The sequence below is a fragment of the Nansenia antarctica genome (assembly GCF_963989245.1).
Source record: "Nansenia antarctica genome assembly, chromosome: 14".
Taxonomy (NCBI): domain Eukaryota; kingdom Metazoa; phylum Chordata; class Actinopteri; order Argentiniformes; family Microstomatidae; genus Nansenia; species Nansenia antarctica.
Genome location: NC_137684.1, coordinates 19,059,995 through 19,078,850, shown reverse-complemented (window position 1 = coordinate 19,078,850; position 18,856 = coordinate 19,059,995). Strand labels below are relative to the sequence as shown.

The 18,856-nt window shown below is 44.9% G+C and overlaps 2 protein-coding genes across 2 annotated transcripts; one reads left to right on the top strand and one right to left on the bottom strand.

The window, feature by feature from the left end:
* Positions 1 to 7,460: 7,460 nt before the first annotated feature.
* On the bottom strand, positions 7,461 to 10,812 carry LOC308169928 (olfactomedin-like; the record flags this gene model as incomplete). The annotated part of the gene is made up of 5 exons (XM_080544661.1): positions 7,461 to 8,317; positions 8,425 to 8,536; positions 9,582 to 9,794; positions 10,064 to 10,225; positions 10,759 to 10,812. The coding sequence occupies 5 exons, from the start codon at positions 10,810 to 10,812 to the stop codon at positions 7,461 to 7,463; spliced, it is 1,398 nt and encodes a 465-aa protein (XP_080400787.1).
* Positions 10,813 to 11,361: 549 nt separating this feature from the next.
* On the top strand, positions 11,362 to 16,936 carry LOC308169927 (olfactomedin-4-like; the record flags this gene model as incomplete). The annotated part of the gene is made up of 5 exons (XM_080544660.1): positions 11,362 to 11,394; positions 11,994 to 12,119; positions 15,325 to 15,543; positions 15,792 to 15,945; positions 16,116 to 16,936. The coding sequence occupies 5 exons, from the start codon at positions 11,362 to 11,364 to the stop codon at positions 16,934 to 16,936; spliced, it is 1,353 nt and encodes a 450-aa protein (XP_080400786.1).
* Between the last annotated feature and the right edge of the window lie 1,920 nt (positions 16,937 to 18,856).

Here is an 18,856-nt window from a genome sequence, read left to right as displayed (position 1 = left end):
TACACAGAGTCAAATTCTTGGGTTCAGGTTCATTCGACATTGGCATTGCAGCAGAATCCAAAATCAATAATAAAATAAGCAGGATATTAAAAACAACAATCGACAATAGCAGCGATACCGTCAATAGCAGCAATAGCAGCAGAATGGAAACCAACAAGAACAGAATAAAAGGTCTCTGACGGTGCGTTTAGCGCCGTTGCTTCAGCAAAGCGTCTCTCGCTCCCTCCCCGCTGCTGTAAGCTCGCACGCTCACACACTTTAGACTACTTCTACGCGGTCCACCCACCACAGTCTCACAAAACCCTGTGGGAACCACTGTGTCAGTTACTTTTAACACAGCTCTGCTCCCTGTGGGTGTCTATGGGACACCCAGGTTAGAATCCTGTCAGTCACTCTTAACACAGCTCTGCTCCCCGCAGGTCTTCGTGGGACATCTTCTGCTCGGGGATGGAGGACTACCTGGTGAACGTGCGAGAGCGCCGGTTGATACGTAACTCGCCAGAGGACAGCCATCGGATGCCGCCCACCGCCATCGGAATAGAGTCGCTCATCGTAGGCGCTGCTACCTTCCAGCTAAAGGCATTGTGGGTGAAGGATCTCATGAAGCATCCATATATGAGATTAGGATTAGATTAGGCCTAGATTAGATTCACTTTATTGTCATTACATAGTACAAGACAATGCCTGACTCTCCTATGACTCTCCTTCTCAAAACCCTACCCATAACCAGAACCAGAACCAGAAACATCATTTAGAATCCCTCTCTATCCAGATTCGCCTCCTCCTGCTCCTAAAGGTTGTTCGTGATTTCTTTGAAATCCGTTCCCGGTCTTATGGTCAACAGCGATCTGTTGAATTCCCGAAAGACCTCTGTGTCGTTAATGTGCAGTACTAGGGACTAAGCCACCGTGTTTTCAACCGTCTATTTGGAGTCCACCTTTTACATAACTCAGGTAGAGCAATGCGAAAAAGTCAATGTTTGAATGGCCAAAGACCTTACGGTAAATGCACCATAAACACAGTGACCCATTTAGTGGAGGGGAACAGGCCCACACTGTCAGGCGTCTTTGCTGTGTTCACATTTCCACCCTCCAGTGGATCCTTTCCAGGTTTTTTTTCTTCATTTATATCTTCAAAAACTGAAGGCAGCCTTGTCATTAGAAGTCCCTTTATGGAAGGTCCCACCCTTTGTGGCCTGTGACCCTCCCACCCACACCCTCTCTCTCTCTCTCTCTCTCTCTCTCCTGCCTGCCTGCCTGGCAGTGTCTATTTCCAGAGAGGAAGGCTGTGTGGCCCGCGCATAGCTGGGAGGGAGGGAGGCTGTAGTGTGTAATTACCTCCCAATGAGAGAGAAGTAGCATGCTGCTGCTTCTCACCGCTCTCTGTCGCCCTCCTCTCCTCTTCCCCCTCCTCTCCTCTTCCCCCTCCTCTCCTCTCTCCTCTTCCCCCTCCTATCCCCTCTCCTCTCCCCCATCTCCATCTCTCTTGCTCCTCCTTGCTCCTTTCCTTTCCTGGCCTCCTTTCCTTTCCTCCTCTCCTTTCTTCCTTCCTCTCCCTTCTCCACCCCCCCCCCCCCCCACTCCCTCTTCTCCTCCCAATGAGAGAACGGAATGATTACGTGTTCTCTCCCCCTCTCCTCTCACTTGCCAATGGCCTCCCCACGGCAGACAGGCTCACCTCTCCCCTCTGTCAGCCCTGTTCAGCTGAGTTGTCTAGGGTGTGAGTCCGGTGGACACCAGTTGAATTTTAATTCCTTTCTCGTGTGGAGTGAAACAACGTTGTGATACTACTGCGCTGAAGAAGGCTTGACACCGAAACACGTCCACAGTGACTACGCTGATGACGCATTAAACCATCGTTTATTTTTTTCCAATTGAGAGTGCTGGCCGTATTATTGACTTAATAGAGTGAAACAACCTCATTCAAACTGACCCAACCCCGACCCGACCCTGCCTGGAACTGTTTAGCTCAGCCCAGCTTAAGTCCCTCCCCACTCCAATGCCCACTCATATTAATCCGGTGTGGAAGTACAGTCTAAGCTTATTAACCTAGTATCACCCTGCTTGCTTATGGACCTACAGTAACAAGCGTGAGTTTGTAGTGAGTATGAGGATAGCCATAAGGGGAGTTGTCCACTCTAGTGTATATATATATATATATATATATATATATATATACAGTATATACAGTATATATAGATGCTAGTCAATGATCATAACTGTTTCGCATCATCACTTATGCATAAACTGTTGCCTTGGGGAATAAGAGCATTACTGTACATAGATACAAATGTATGTATATGTTAGTCTTGTGCTTCTTTACTGACCAATAGGGATGATACGTGTGAAATAGAAACTAAGGAGGATGATCTGTTGACCGAAATGTCCAAATTGAATCATTGTCGAGCGTACTGTGCAAGATTGCATTTCTACTGTGTAACATAGCATTACTGTAGTAACCGAGTAATACTGTAGTCATTACTATGGTGTAGCAGCACTGTACTGGAAATTAGGGTTTCACTATGACTGTCCTGTCTCTCTCTTACGGCATTGTATGTGGCAGGAGAACAGGAGTGAAGGTTCTACAGCTGTCTCTGTTGGCTACCAGGAAGCGTTACCGGAACTGTGGAGTGGGTCGCTACCTCATAGAGGTAGGTTTGGGGGTCCCTACCTCATAGAGGTTTGGGGGTCCCTACATCATAGAGGTAGGTTTGGGGGTCCCTACATCATAGAGGTCGGTTTGGGGGTCCCTACATCATAGAGGTCGGTTTGGGGGTCCCTACCTCATAGAGGTAGGTTTGGGGGTCCCTACCTCATAGAGGTCGGTTTGGGGGTCCCTACATCATAGAGGTCGGTTTGGGGGTCCCTACCTCATAGAGGTCGGTTTGGGGGTCGCTACCTCATAGAGGTAGGTTTGGGGGTCCCTACCTCATAGAGGTAGGTTTGGGGGTCCCTACCTCATAGAGGTAGGTTTGGGGGTCCCTACCTCATAGAGGTCGGTTTGGGGGTCCCTACCTCATAGAGGTCGGTTTGGGGGTCCCTACATCATAGAGGTCGGTTTGGGGGTCCCTGCATCATAGAGGTCGGTTTGGGGGTCCCTACATCCTAAAGGTAAGGTGGATGTCCCTCCATCATAGAGGTCGGTTTGGGGGTCCCTACCTCATAGAGGTAGGTTTGGGGGTCCCTACCTCATAGAGGTCGGTTTGGGGGTCCCTACATCATAGAGGTAGGTTTGGGGGTCCCTACCTCATAGAGGTCGGTTTGGGGGTCCCTACATCATAGAGGTCGGTTTGGGGGTCCCTACCTCATAGAGGTAGGTTTGGGGGTCCCTACCTCATAGAGGTCGGTTTGGGGGTCCCTACATCCTAAAGGTAAGGTGGATGTCCCTCCATCATAGAGGTGGGGTTGGGCAAATCAGTGGTTCTTTGCACTGCAGTCTGGAAGCATCAGAGAGACACAGGCTATATTTTTTCCCATCTGTCTGAAATTACTGACCAACCTGAAATGACTCCAGTTTGTGTTTCTGAGAAAGGTTTTTAGCTACCAAGATGGGGGGGAAAAAGGAAAATAACTGACTGAATATTTGAGATAGTGATTAGTGCTTAGATAAACCACGACGAGGGAATATATGCTTCTTTGACGTTGGCCCTCTCTGTTATTACATGAGGAGTCTGGGTGTGTCTGGCTGTGGGCCAAATCAGGGCAGCTCCCTCCTTGGATGTTGCTGCCACAGTCACTCTGCCTCCAGCCTGGCGTAGCCATACCTCCTTAATTACACTGGTCTCACGTCTCCTTTGAAGGTCTGGAGAGTTTTAGACTTGTTTGAGCTGATCTGGCTTGGATTGAGTCGGACGGCACAATCGGATGGGAGAATGTGCTCGCAATTTCATTGGATGCTAAATTCCAAGAAAATATCCCACACACCTTGTAGAATGGTAGCTTGTTGTGCGTCATGCTACAAGGTATTTGATTGCTTTTTGTTTTTGTTTTTTTAAGTAATTTGGGGCAGTCCCACTCATACTTTTTAAATTATTGATAGAGACAGTAGAGCTTTTGACAGTAAGGATGGGTGAGAGAGAGAGAGAGAGAGAGAGAGAGAGAGAGAGAGAGAGAGAGAGAGAGAGAGAGAGAGAGAGAAGGGATGACATGCAGGACATATCCACGGTCGGAATCGAACCGCGAGCCCTGCGGTTACATGGTCAATGGTCAACGCCCAACCCGCTACGCCACCCAAGCGCCCCGTAGTCGATTGGTTTTGATGTGTTGCGAGGCGTCAGTCATTTCAAACAGGTTTCCACCCCTTTTTGGCTACTTTCTGCAAAGGATTTCCCCAGTCTTTCCAAACTCGGAAAACCTGGTACTCTGCATCTGTCATCTCCTCCCCCTGTGTGGTTAGAGGCCCCCCTGCTGGCCATAACAATGTCTTACACTTGGTTGCATCTACGGGGGCTTCCTCAACAAAGCGAGGAAGCCACTTTGGACGATTCCAAGGTTGACCTCTGTCCTCTGTGTTCCTGTGTGGCTGCCAGCTGATGAAGAGCCAGTCGATGTGTCCCTCCTACGATGCGTTCCTGGCTCACGCCGACCCAGAGGCTGTGGCGTTCTTCTCACGCTGCGGCCTCACGGACGACGCCCTGCTGAACGAAAGGTTCAGGTACTGACACACGCAAGCACACACACACATACACACACACACACACACACACTCACGCGCAAGCACACGCACACACTCACACTCACACTCACACTCACACTCACACGCACACGCACACGCACACGCACACACACACTCACGCTCTCACCATGACCAGCTAGACAGTAGATGAGGACGGTATGATTTTAAGTCGTCACGTTATTTTCTATATTCGGATTCTGTTGTCGATTGGGGTCGATGTGTGCCCAACGGATCCGTCTCTCAAGAGTGTGTGTCAGGTCTCTGTGCAATGCTCTCATCCTACAGAGAGGTGAGAGACGATTGGACCAACACGACACTGATGAGCTACCTGCCTCCCTTCACCACAGGTCAGCCAGCTCTCAAGGCCTTGACTATTACGCTGTAGCTTTAAGTGCAATCAGGTGTGTGGTACCAGTATCCCCAGGACCGTTGAGTTGAGGAACACTGTCATCAACTAACCTTCTTTCCCGTCCCTCCTGTCCACCATCCCTGCTCCCCTCCCCCCTCCCCCCCCCCCCTCCCCCCCCTCCCCTCCCCTTCCCTCCCATGGTGCAGAGTCAAACAGTCGTAACCCAGGGTTTGCCTTGATTCTACCAGAGCTGGAGCTGGAGGTGTCCCTGGCGTGAGTCTAATCTGGTGTTTCAGTACAGCAACACAATGCATGTGTGGCAGACCAAATCACCCAGGCTAGGGTGTGACCTGTGACCCTTCTCTCACGGTGTTATTATTGGCTTATCTTGTCCCTCAGGAAGACCGCGGCTCTGGTAGCCTATCAGCAGCAGGCTGTGTGTGTGATCAGGCTAGTTGCAGAGGTCAAGACCCTCAGAGAACAGGTCAGACTGACTCCTCTAACCCCCTAACCAACCTCTAACCCTAAGCAGAAATACATTGTATTTGACCCATCATGTTGTATTTGTGTGTGAACCACATCCAGCTGGAGCTGCAGAGGAGAGAAGTGGATGAACTGAATGATGAATTGGACAGGGAGAAAGCGCGACGACACGAAGCAGGTCCGTTTGATGAGTACAGTATCTCTTGGCTAGAGTGGTGTGTGTGTGTGTGTGTGTGTGTGTGTGTGTGTGTGTGTGTGTGTGTGTATGTGTGTGTGTGTGTCTGTGTGTGTGTCTGTGTGTGTGTCTGTGTGTGTGTGTGTGTGTGTTTTCATCCATCAGTTGTTCTGTGTGTGTGTGTGTGTGTGTGTGTGTGTGTGTGTGTGTGTGTGTGTGTGTGTGTGTGTGTGTACACAGAGCTGCAGCTCCTGCAGTGGACACTGAAGAAGGCACAACAGCTTCTGGAGAGTCAGGAGGTAGACTCAGGTCAGTGGTAATATCAACTTCCTGCCAACATGACCTCTCTTTTCCAGTTCCTTCAGCACCCTCTGCTGGTCACACCAGGTTATTGATACATCTCCTCAGTCTCAGTTGCTTTTACACTGTGTTGCTGTCGATGCTGAGTTTATTACTTTACAGTACATACAGCCAGCTGCCATACACCTGAGATGCCTTGATCTTGATGTGATTGAATAGTGTTTGGTACGGACGGCTAAGTGTTAAATGATTTTCAACAGACCGACAAACAACAGACTTTGTGCAACTTAACAACATAGCAACTTAGACTTTACAGTGTTTACTTTGTCTCAGCTTTTCCAAATAATGTCTGTGCTGCATTAATGTACAAGAGATTGATTGATTAGCTGCATTGATGAGATGTAGTTTACTACTCTTTACATGTGTCGCCCTGGGCCTGTGGCATCCTAGGCCATAATTGTATACTCTCCATAGCCTGGATTAGAATTTGAGCATAAAAGCATTAGCCGATGACTCTGTTGACGAGAAGGGTTCTCTCTCTGCAGACGAAGATCCAGACCTGACCCCTAGTGATCCCAGCGTCTGCCCTCCTAGTAGTCCTTTACACCTGGGGACAGAGGTGTAGGAGACAGAGGCTGGAGATTGAAGTCTAGTTGAACCATATAATGGTAAAACATCAATAGATGAAGAGCCTTGGAAATACAATTGACTAGTTTCAATACTAATGACTAATTACTAGTTTCTAATAATAACTAACTGGTGAAGTTTCTCCTTCTTTTCTTTTTTTTGCAGGGAACAAGAGCACTATTATGGATATTCTAAGACTACACAAATAATGTGTGTATGTGTATGTGTGCGTGTGTGTGTGTGTGTGTGTGTGTGTGTGTCCTCTGTTTGCTTATGTCCATACTTCACTAAATAAAGACACTCATATGTTCGTATGCTGTATGGGAACTGTCATTAATGTCTGTAGCTCTTGAAGCCAGTTTACTCAATTATGAAATTATGAAACAATTGTGAAATACACTTTTATGGTGGATCAGCAGTATAATATACAGCTTCGGAACATTACTAACATCTTCAGGACAATTAACAGAGTTTCAGAGTTGTTTTATTTTGAGTAGACGTGATAAAGATAGCAGTCAGCGGCTATAAAGAGTACATGGACCCCCTACACACTACAGTATAAGTGCACACTCTTAAAAGGACACTTTACTTTTCTTTTGTTTATGATATTCATGACAGTATCTCCAGAGACATACCATATGATGTGAAAACAGCGATTTTCAACATTCTGTACTGAAAAAGATAAAGAAAAAGGTCCTAAGAGAAATTACCCCCTATGATGTCATTGGGGGATAATTAAATCTTTACATATCTATAGCCACAAATACACTTGGATGGGGCTTTTCCTTTTAAATGCTTTTAAGCGTCGCTTTAACTATAATGTCATGCAAAGGGTATACAGGTGTATACATACTAGAAGAAAAAGGTTTTGTAAGACATCATGTAACCCTCATTGTACATGTAGAGGTGTCTGTCGAGGGGGTTATAGCTCAGGCTGGCAACGCCCTTGGCGACCTTATCCATGGGGACGGCGAGGGTGTTGTCCTCCCTCCCCGTTTTGGTGTCGAAGGCGTAGAACACCTCCTCGTGGAACTGATCGCTGTAGCGTGTGGCGTAGAGAACCCCGCACACCATGAAGGTGTTGGTCACAGACTTCTTGAACTGCTGTGTCGTCCAGGTGTGCGTCACGTTGAACGCGTCCGCGTCCAGCCGGCTCACCACCAGGTTCCCATGGTTACCGAGTGTGGAGTAGATCACCCAGAGGCCGGTCTCGTCGACAGCGAAGTCGATGTCAGTGTAAGTCCAGCAGTCGTAGTAGCAGTAGGGGAACTTGTTGTTGAAGCCGGGTTCACCCGGCAGCGTCAGACGACGCGTGGTCTTCAACGCTAGGTCATAGCGGCACAGGTCAGGAGAGTTGTAGCAGTTGAAGAACAGGCCGTTACCGTACAGCACGGTGCCAGGCCCCTGCATGGCGTTGGCGTGGGTTGCGGACGGCGCCACGTACACGTCCTTGTGGTCCTTAGGGGCTATGAAGTCCTCGTAGGAGCTGTAGAAACGCACAACGTTGCCATAGTAGCCACTGGTCAGGTACAAGACCCAGTAACTGTCCTCCACCACTTCCTTCCTCTCCTCCCGGTCCACCTCCTCCTGGCTAGCCTCCCGCATGGTTTGGCGGCCCCAGGAGCCTGACGTGTAGGTCGTCCCCCACGGGCTTTTCTTAGTGACGACAGGGCTGCTGACGCTGGTCAGGAGGCGTTTGTTGCACCCACCTGAGGAGACAGAGACCAGAGGTTCAGAGGTCACAGTCAGCAGGGTTCAGGTCACAGACACATATACACACACACACATGCGTACACAAACACACATGCATACTCACTTGTGAAATCCTCTGGGATTGTCCTACTGGACTCAAGGCCATTCTTCAGATAGCGAAGTTTGTTCGTCACCGATCTCATGTTGACATCGTCTGAGACTTGCATCTTCTCTACCTGCTCACGGACATGAACCACCTGACACCACACAATTACAGTCACTGTAGGAGAGGCTTCACTGATACACTACTACAGTACCACTTCAGATTATACAGCTAGAGGAAGACAGAGAGAGAAAGAGAGTGCACCATACCAGTGAATGTTTCTAAAGGGTCTCCCCAGGGTTCCATAATTTTGCTCTGGCACAGCACGAACACACTTGATTTGCCAAGCCAGTTCAGTTTGATTATGCATGCTCCGCATGGTATAGCGGACTTTCCCAAAAACTTACGAACAAATTGCAGGTAGCACAGAATAATGTCATTAGATATACTTAATGCTCCTCCCAGGACACACATAGGACCCATGGAAATTAAAGAAGTTGGTCTGTTACCTGTAGAGGATCGAGTAAAACAACTAAAACTCAACCATATGTTTGATATAGTTCATAACCGGGCCCCTGAATATATGAATTGTAACATAGATATGGAGAGATTAGTATACATGATTATAATACAAGAGGAAGTATTATGTCATGCAGTGTTCCTCTTGTCAAAGGTAAAACAGCAAGAAGCTCCTTTTTCTATACTGGGATTTCTTTATGGGACCATCTGCCTCTGCATATTAAGCAAAGCCAAAACAAAGCCATCTTTAAAACAAAAGTGAAGTCATATTTATGGGGAGAACTAATGGCTCACCCTTAAGAAAGGGAGGGTGATTCCGATTCGTTTTTTTGTTTTTTTTCTTATGCTGTTTTTATGCTGTTTTTATGCTGTTTTATGCTGTGTGATGTTTTGTTTTATTTCATTTTATGTTTCCATCGAGGACCACTTTGGAAATAAGTGTTATCGAGTGCTATCCTCTGGACATTACTTAGTGTCATGATGCGTAAATGATTCTATGTAAATTCCTAATAAAAATCAAATCAAATCAAAAGCCCTCTTAGTTGAATCAGGTTGGGTTTGACCAAACATGTGCACCTCTGGGGGGGAATACCCCAGGACCAGAGTTGAGAAACACTGCTGCAACAGGCATAGTATCATCACACTACCGTTCCAAGTACCTCATTGATGAGTTTTTGAGTATGTTCGCTCGGTTTCTCTTGATGGATGGGGCCAATGTCTTCCTCCAGCTGGTCCAGCTCCTCCTTAAGCTGCCGCAGGTGCAGGGAGGTGTACAGACCTTTGTTGTGCAGTTCCTGGTACGGCTCCAGGCGAGCCGTCACATTTCTAATGAGCTCCTGGAAGTTAGGAAGCCTCTCGTTCCCTTCCCGTACCTAGCAATCAGGTAAGACATTCAACTATAGTAAAATGCCAAATGTACACTAGTACGGTACTGTAGCCTACTTCCAAAGTAAAAATGTTACTTATTCTACACTGACATAGAAATACTTTTAACCAGCTGAAGCAAGCCCACAGATTTTCTTTTGGAAATTCCTCCATGGATTGTGGCTTTGATCCTTGCCCTGACCATAACCCTAACACAAATCAATTTGAACTCATTTAAATATTCAACATCAGTTTGCAGATCTAGTGTGTCCCTTACCGTCTCATTAAGGTTTTGCAAGGAGTTGTCACAGTCCTGCAGCAGTTGTACCACCGCCTCGTACTCTCGGGCGGGGAACGCCCAAACGCTACTGTTGACTTGGCACAGACAGGAGGTGTCGGCCTTCTTCGAGCCAACAATACGTTGAACATGGCCATCGCCCTGGGATACACACAATACATTATTAATTAAGAAAATGACTTGACTTGATTAATAGCTGCTTCTCCTTCTATCTGTTCTCTCACAAGAAGAGATTGTGATACTGGTCTCTCAACTTAAAATAAGCAATACAAAAACAATGTGAGAGAAGTATACAGTATTAATACAATTCAATACAGTAAAATACAATAATAAAAAAAGATATATGTGAGGGAACTTCTTTTGTAGAATGGTAGGCTACAATTTAGTGTCGCACTATCCACACAACCTGTCCCCATTACAGTGCCAACAAAAATACCAATTAAATATGTTAAGACAAAAACATTGACAGTTTGGACACACTTTCCCATTCAATTGAATGAATGAAGTGTGTCCACACCTTTGACTGGTACTGTATATACATATACATATATACATTGTAATGTATAATGTATCTTTTAAATACAGTAAGCTCTGCAGGTGAACACAGTCTGGTGTCACGCTGATGGCCTAGGTTCAAACCCGGTCAGTATTATAAGCAGGATAGTCGGTCTTACCTGAGGAAGAATGCAGAGAAGACCAGAGACCAAGAACGCAACAGACAGCCTCATGTTGGATATGAGGACAGAGTGGATATGAGACCCTCTGAACAGTGCACATAATAGCATGAGAGACAGATCTGTGGTCCCTCTTGTGTCATAAGATGGGTGGTCCTTGAAATTGTGCTGAAGCGACAGAGCGTGCCAGTAAGGGAAGAAAAATGAGGAATACGCGTGATGTGCATGTTGAAAATGAATGTTTTCATTGCACTCTAATCACCACTTCTGTTTTCAAGGGGTCCCATAAATATAAACATCTGACCTCATTGCATGAGAGCTAAACCTAACTCACTCTCAGTTCCCATCACACTTGACTTTGACTTCCCATGCACCTGATCATGGGAAATCATAACACACACCATAAACAAACCCATGTCTGTGTCATCAATTTCATACTTTCGCATCCTCATGATGGAACTAGCTTACTCTCGGCATTTGAATTACACAAGTGACACGGCCTTCGGTAACCCTGTGACTCTGTGCGTGTGTACTGCGTGTGTCTTCAAAAGGAATGATTTTGCCTCCCAGTCTCAGTATGCTGTGGGTTCTCCGACACTGACCATGATCCTGCTCCTGTTGCTCCTGACAGCTACTGTGAGTTCTCCTCTCAAACATCCTCTTTTACATTGCCGTTGTCACTCAAGAACAATTCTGTATTAACCTGCGGAGCCAAAGGCTTTAGCTTGGGGGAGCTCAGGTCTCAGTCGAGGATACTCTTGCAAGCTAGGTTCATCAAACCACTTATGTTACAATTACTGTACAGTAGACTAGGCAATACAGTAGTAGGTGCATGTTGCAACTGTAGATGCATAGTAGGACTTCAGATTTTATTGACAAGATACTGTATCTTGTATCACTTCAGGCCAGTTTCCCAGACACAGACAGATTAAGTTTAGTCCTAGACTAAATAAGAAAATCCCCATTGAAGATGTATTTTAGTTTAGGAATAGACTTCATCTGTGAATACAGTATGAAAGCAGCCATTGACGTGGGTTATGTTTATGGTCCTGCAGGTAATGTATTGTACATTGTGTTGAGCAAAAACATATACGTATATACTATCTGTATAATGAGTGTAAAAAGTAAATAGTGTTATTTAGCACCTGTGTGGAAGTTAAGACATAGTATGTGTCTGCGTGTGCGTGTGCGTGTGCGTGTTTATTGGAGTGGCTCTTCCCATGTGTTCATCGCAGGCCAGTTCATCTCCTAACGACTGTGTATGTGAGCTGAAGAACTCTGAGCTCCCCTTCCCTTATGACAAGTTGAAGACTGTTGAGACCGTGGCCTCACAATGCACTCAAAACATCACTCCACAGCAGGTACAGTCTGTTTGCAATAGTATATCTACAAAGTGATTCTTACTGTCTCTGACATAAGTAGCATACAGAGAGAGATACGTGATAAATCATACTGTGCATGTAAAAGGCCCATGAAGGAATGGGGGGGGGGGTGTTCTGTGTCTCCCATACTGCTAAATCATACTGTATAATTTTCCCCATTTTATTGGCCATGTGGTATTGAAGTTGCCATCCTGAAATAGAAACGTGTATTAGTTGATTGTCTACTGAAAAAGGCATGATAGCCAAAATGCAGCTCTCAAGTTAGCTACCAATTTCAGGTCATACAACAGACCTGACAAAGAACTGTTGAAACCTATCAAGTAAAGAACACAACTGTAATAATGACATGACCCTTATGAATGCATTTCCTGCAATTCTACACAGTTTGACATAATTATGATTTATTATGGCCTCTCTTGAGGGGTATTTTAAAGGATATCCTACTGTTTTGAAAGGTTTAACACTGTATTGTGTTGTCTTCATGCAGTTCTATATAGTTTTCAATACAATTAAGTAAAACATTTAGTAATATTAAGTAATAATATAATAATAATTAATAAGTAATTAAGTTATTTAAGGAACAATCATTTTGTCCAAGACTCATTTGGGGCTCCGCCGCAGGAGAGTGGAGGGTCCAGAAAAAAAAATAAAAAATGTTTGAGTACCTACTGTAGCAGTCAGTGCTTCCACTTTGGCTACAGAACTGATGCATTTTACAACACGAAGTGCTTACCAGACTTTACGCAGAGACGCTATAGGCTTCTAACGAATTGGTCTGAATTATAGCCAGCTAAAAAGAACATTGGGAACGGCTCCCAAGACAATCAAAAATACATACTTTCAATCACATTTTCGAGCCATGCTCAGTCAATCCTGTAGTCTGCTCCCCAGAGAAATTGTGATAAGCAAAAAAGGTACTTTTTGCTTCGTTTTGAGCATTTATTTGTAAACAATTAAAGTATGTAATTTAACATTTATCTTGACAGTTAAAGAGCCAATCTGGGATTGGTACATATTTTTTTTTTTACTTTTAAATGAATGATATAGCCATTGATTCTTAAAGAATATTACTTGCATCATGAGTTTACCCCATCAGAACCCAAAATATAAGCTTGTTTTACACCCACAAACAATTGTAAACAATGCAATTGTAAACCCACACTGTATTCATAGCTTTCAGTCACGTGGTTTCTTCCCTAGCAACCACCAACCTGACGGGCAAAAAGGATCATAGCAACATCGCGCAACATGGCGAGTGGACGCAATTTACCGGCTGCCTACTATTTAGACCACCTCACCCATGAACAACTAGCAAGATACACGACGGTGATAGGAGTGGAGGATTGACACCATTCAAAAAGTTTTCGATTCCATGTCTTCTCCTCTATCCGGACACGTTGGAATTATTTTCCTAACCCCCGGAGAATCAAAGTTATTAACCCGCAAAAGGTGCCTCCTTGACCGGCTTTGTCCGTGAATAACACCGGTTATTATTACAGTTGGTTTGTAGAATGTTGGTCTCCAACATTATATAAATGCTCAAGGCACAGAGGAAGAGGTGACACACATACACACATCTGCTTGGTGAACTTTACAATTATTATAAACCTTGAAGTATGATATCATTTGAAAGGAAATGGCATGGCCTTCATAAATAAATAGTCAAATCGTTTGTAATACCACTGGGCTTCTTGCCACTGCGAATAACAAAGATAACGGGTAAAAAGACAAATAAACACTATGACAAGGTACAACATATTGTATTTACTGTATTACTGCATTTTAGTGGGTTCACCCTGAATACTTTGTTTTGTTGACCAAAGAATAACGACTTAATACAGAGCACAACTTTTTTTTAAAGGACTCAGACCATCCTGTGTTACATTTTAGCTGGAAAACTTCAGCCAGGTTGTTAAAGTCCCTCATGGATCATGCATTGAAAGACAACCATACATAACAAGTGTCAGTCAGCATTAATTCAAAGACACACAAAGGCAGCACACACGTGTATGTGATTGATAGAACTTAAACTGTTATTATGTGAAGGTAGGTTGCTAAGGGAAAACTCACCTTTACAAGCACTTATGAGAAAGTACCCGTATGATGTTATTCCACTGAAAGCCAAGTCCACTACAGGTCTGGTGTGTCCAGAGCACCAGGGAAAAATGCTCTGGTTTCCTGAACAGATGATGCTGTTCATCACATGCACACACTACTACCATCAGTATACGGTCATTTTGAGCCCTTAACCACCGCGCTGACACCCCGAGAAGATATACTTTTAATACGAAACTCGATCAACCGGGAGTTCTACCGCTGCTGTTAGCGGGACGAGGGGATATTTATATCCGGGAATTCGCTCCTTGCTGTGTCCACGGTGATAGGAGTGGAGGATCGACTCCATTCAAAAACTTTTGGATTCCCTGATTCCCTGGCTTCTCCTCTTTCCGGACACGTTGGAATTATTTTCCTAACCCACGGGAAATCAAAGTTATTAACCCGCAAAAAGTGGGGTTTGCCCGTGGGTTTTGCCCGCAAAAAGTGCCTTTTGCCCGTCAGGTGGGCGTTTCCACTATGCTGTGACGTCACATGAAAGCTATGAATAGCTTCAGTACATGGTCAAAACTATAATAGACGGCAGGCTGCCGTCTCATTGGCCTCGACATTTCAGCCAATCAGACTGCAAACGTCAATTTTTATGGTTTTATGGAGTTAGCAAAAAAATTTCTTTTTTTTTCTTTTGAATGTTACAAAAAGTAATATAGTGGGAAAGATGTCTTAATCTGTGAGCATCTGACATTTGGAATAAAAAAAATAATAAAAATGTACTAATGGATTATACTACTGTATAACTGCAGTACAGGGTGTGATGGAAAACTACGTATAGGCTATGTGTTTATGTGCGTGTATATGTGTCTGTGTGTATATGTATTTTAGCTACTGTATCTTATCATGGAATAAAAAATAGCTCTAAGTAGAAGTATAATTAATATTTTCCTTTCATATCCTCCAATCAGGAGATCAAGATAGGAGAGTTACGATACGGATTTAAAAAAAAGAGATAGAGATATGCAAGCACTGGTGTCCGATAGAATTTCAGGTGAATTTGCTCATTTCAAAGCTGATCGACCCGAGGTATTACAACTAACAACATAGAAACAACACAATGTGCTCTCTCCTGCAGACAGCTGAGGTGAGAAGCCTTCTGCTGGGTCTGTCCATACGTCTGCCTCAGCTGGAGAAGGATATGGTCGCGCTGGAGGAGGAGAACGACGGGGACTTATATGGGGCCATGTCCCTGCAGGTCTTAGAGAACGAGCTGACGGAGGTGCTGCTGCTCCTCAACAAGCTCAACAGCACCACCGGCAGCCACCAGCGTCTCCACACCGACACACATACACAGGTACGGAACCATAGAGAACACTGAGAACTGTCGGGAACTGTTCTCTTCATGTTCTAGGTCCTGATTATAGCGTTTAACCGCACGAAAGCATACCCACACAAGCCAGCATACAAGACATAAAGGGACTTCGTGCACATAACTGTACATCAATAGGACACATTCTCTTCAGAATGTTCAACCTTTCTTTGAAAGAAACGTTCAGAGTCATCTGATACTCCTCATTCCTATACCACTATTTTATGTTACAGGTTCAGGATCTCAGGGAGGCAATGAGGGATCTGGAGACGTTTGACGACATGCAGGTGGTGAAAAGACAACAGGTGAACAAACGTCTGAAGAGAGAGCTGGACCAGTGCAGGGGAAACCACATTGCTACAGTCCCGCCCCCCCAGCCACGACATGGTATGGGCCATATCACCTAACACACACATCTAAAAAACTGAAATTTATCCTATTTTGATGTGAAAAGTTGTTCCTTTTTTTCTTTTAAAATGTGTAAATACAAGTCACTTCCTGAATTGACATCAAATTGACACTGCTGTCCCTGCTGTCTTCTCGTCCAAACCCTGTAGGACGCCTCTTGGACGTGACTGGTCCCCTCATTTTCTCCACTACTGAATACGGCGCCTCCTACCATTATGGCTCGTGGGGTCGCGACCCCAAACCTGCCGCAGGGAAGGAGAGCTGGTACTGGCTGGTGCCCTTGACCGTCTCCAACGTGTACTCCAACTTTGTGCGCCGCTACAGCAGCCAGAGCACTCTGCTCGTGGGGGTGAGCGTTCCGGGGAACGTGTTGATCCACGCCAGCAACCCTACCACGAACACCATCCAGGGACCCAACGTGGTCATGTACGGCGAGGCGCTCTACTACGGATGCTACAACAAACCGGAGGTCTGCCGCTTCAACCTCACTGACAAGACCACCACCTCTGTGGCCCTTCCCAAAGGCACAGCCGTCAACAGCGTCTACAACTTCTGTTCCGGGCTAAGTTCGTGTTACATATATTCTGACCTGGATCTGGCTACCGATGAATCTGGTGTGTGGGTGGTCTCCAGCTCGGCCGGTAACTACGGTAACCTAGTGCTGTCCGAGGTGCTCCCTAGCAGCCCCCCGATCCTGGGTCGAACCTGGAACACGACAGCCCACAAGAAAGCCATAAGCAACACCTTCATGGCGCGCGGTGTGCTCTATGCCACGCGCTATGTGGACGGGACGACGGAGGAGATCTTCTACTCGTTCGACACTGAGACGGGCGTGGAGCGTTATAACGTTGCCATCCGCATGAAGAAGTTGTCCACCAACTTCCAGTCTCTGAACTACAGCCCTGTTGACCACATGCTGTATGCCTACAGTGATACACATGTTGTCTCATACAAGGCTGTCTTTGACTGAGCTTAGCTATAGTGGAATGTGTAACCTAAGAATGGATTATCTACAGGGCATATTCCACCACAAAATCAAATACTTACAGTATGGATACAATAAAATACATAATAGTAGTAGTAGAAGTAGCAGTAGTAGTAGTAGTAGTAGTAGTAGTAGTAGTAGTAGTAGTAGTAGTAGTAGTAGTAGTAGTAGTAGTAGTAGTAGTAGTAGTAGTAGTAGTAGTAGTAGTAGTAGTAGTAGTAGTAGTAGTAGTAGTAGTAGTAGTAGTAGTTTCACTGAAATGTATTAGTCTCTAAATAGTATCTAAATAAAATGAAAGCGCTCATTGTTCACATGAGAGTGGTCTCTGTTGTTCCTCTATGAAGGCTGCTGTACTGTACATATCTTCACCAAGGATATTGTTTTAGTGTAGATCATTTATGTTGTACACTTGAATAATATCACAGTCTTGTTCTTCTCACACACACTGGCAGAATACATGAAAAATGCACGAATATTTTTTATTTTTTTAATGTGGTGTGTGCATGAATTATGCGTGAATTATGATCGGGTAGTCTCTCCCAGGGGTGATTGAATTGAAGTTTCTGGAACAGCACTCTTAGTTTGAGATGCGGTATTAATACGGCCCCTGATCTATTCAGCCACTGTGGAGGGTGTTCAAGTGAACCCTACTTTGTGAGTATTTCTGACACTTATTATCACTATCCATATAATGAGTTGACCTCTAAAGATTGATTAGACCAGTGTTGATGTACAGACCATGGTTCAACTGAGACATTTGACCCAATGCTGACATAAAGTCTTTATTTCTTAGTCATTATACGTTCATTACATGGACAGAGACAGCTTAGTGTATACAGTATATATATAATATATTTAAACTTTACAATACACAGATCTGAATGATGGCGAAGCAGGTAAGAGTCAAACCTATTATCTCTGAACGGAGCTTGGAGGGAGAAACAGTCCAAAAAACACAACTTATTGCTCCATAAAAATCAATCAATCAATAATATTATTAATAATAATCATCATAATAATGATAATAATAATAATAATAATAGTAATAGTAGTAGTAGTAGTAATAGTAGTAGTAGTAATAATACTGTAATAAGAATAATACACATGAACCAATATACCACAGACAATAAGGTAATCCTATCATAATATAAAAAGAGTAACTCAAGGAAAAAGAGGAACCAAAAATGCTATATTTGTCACGATACAATAGTGTTGGAGTGCTCTTTCAATGAACCTGCTCTTCAAACAGGGTGGAAGTAGTATCTACAAGTGCATGGAGGGATCGGGGTTGTCTTTGGGGTTGTGGGGGGTCAGGGGTCAGGAGTCAGGGTACGACTGGGGACATGGGACAACGAGCCCAGAGGGCATTTAGTCAATGGTAACGTTATAGCAGGGTAGCAGGGTAGCAGGGTAGCAAGCCCCTCGAGGAGGAATGGAAGGAAGGATGGGGGCACATTGACAAGACTGTACAGCACTTCAAAGGGACATACAGTAGTACATTCAGGGCAGTATCCCCCTATAGGCAGTATGAGGCTGAGAGGGTTGAGGAGCCCTGTTCTGTGGCTTGCTCAGCACAGATAGGGATGAGACACAAGTCTTACTGTATGGAGAGAAAAGGCATGGCCAGACCACCTTGGGAGTCATACTCAGGTGCATGCAAACAGGTTGGAGTAGTATCGGAGAGTTTGTCCTGACTAGTCCCAATGATGCCCTGCTCCTACTTTCTTACATTTAAAGTCTCACCCCTTTTACTCTCTATGTATAGTTATATTATTCCTCCATCATGACATTGCTCTGTTTCATGTTCAGAATCTGTCTATCACTCCCCCCCCTCTCTCTCTCTCTCTCTCTCTCTCTCTCTCTCTCTCTCTCTCTCTCTCTCTCTCTCTCTCTCTCTCTCTCCCT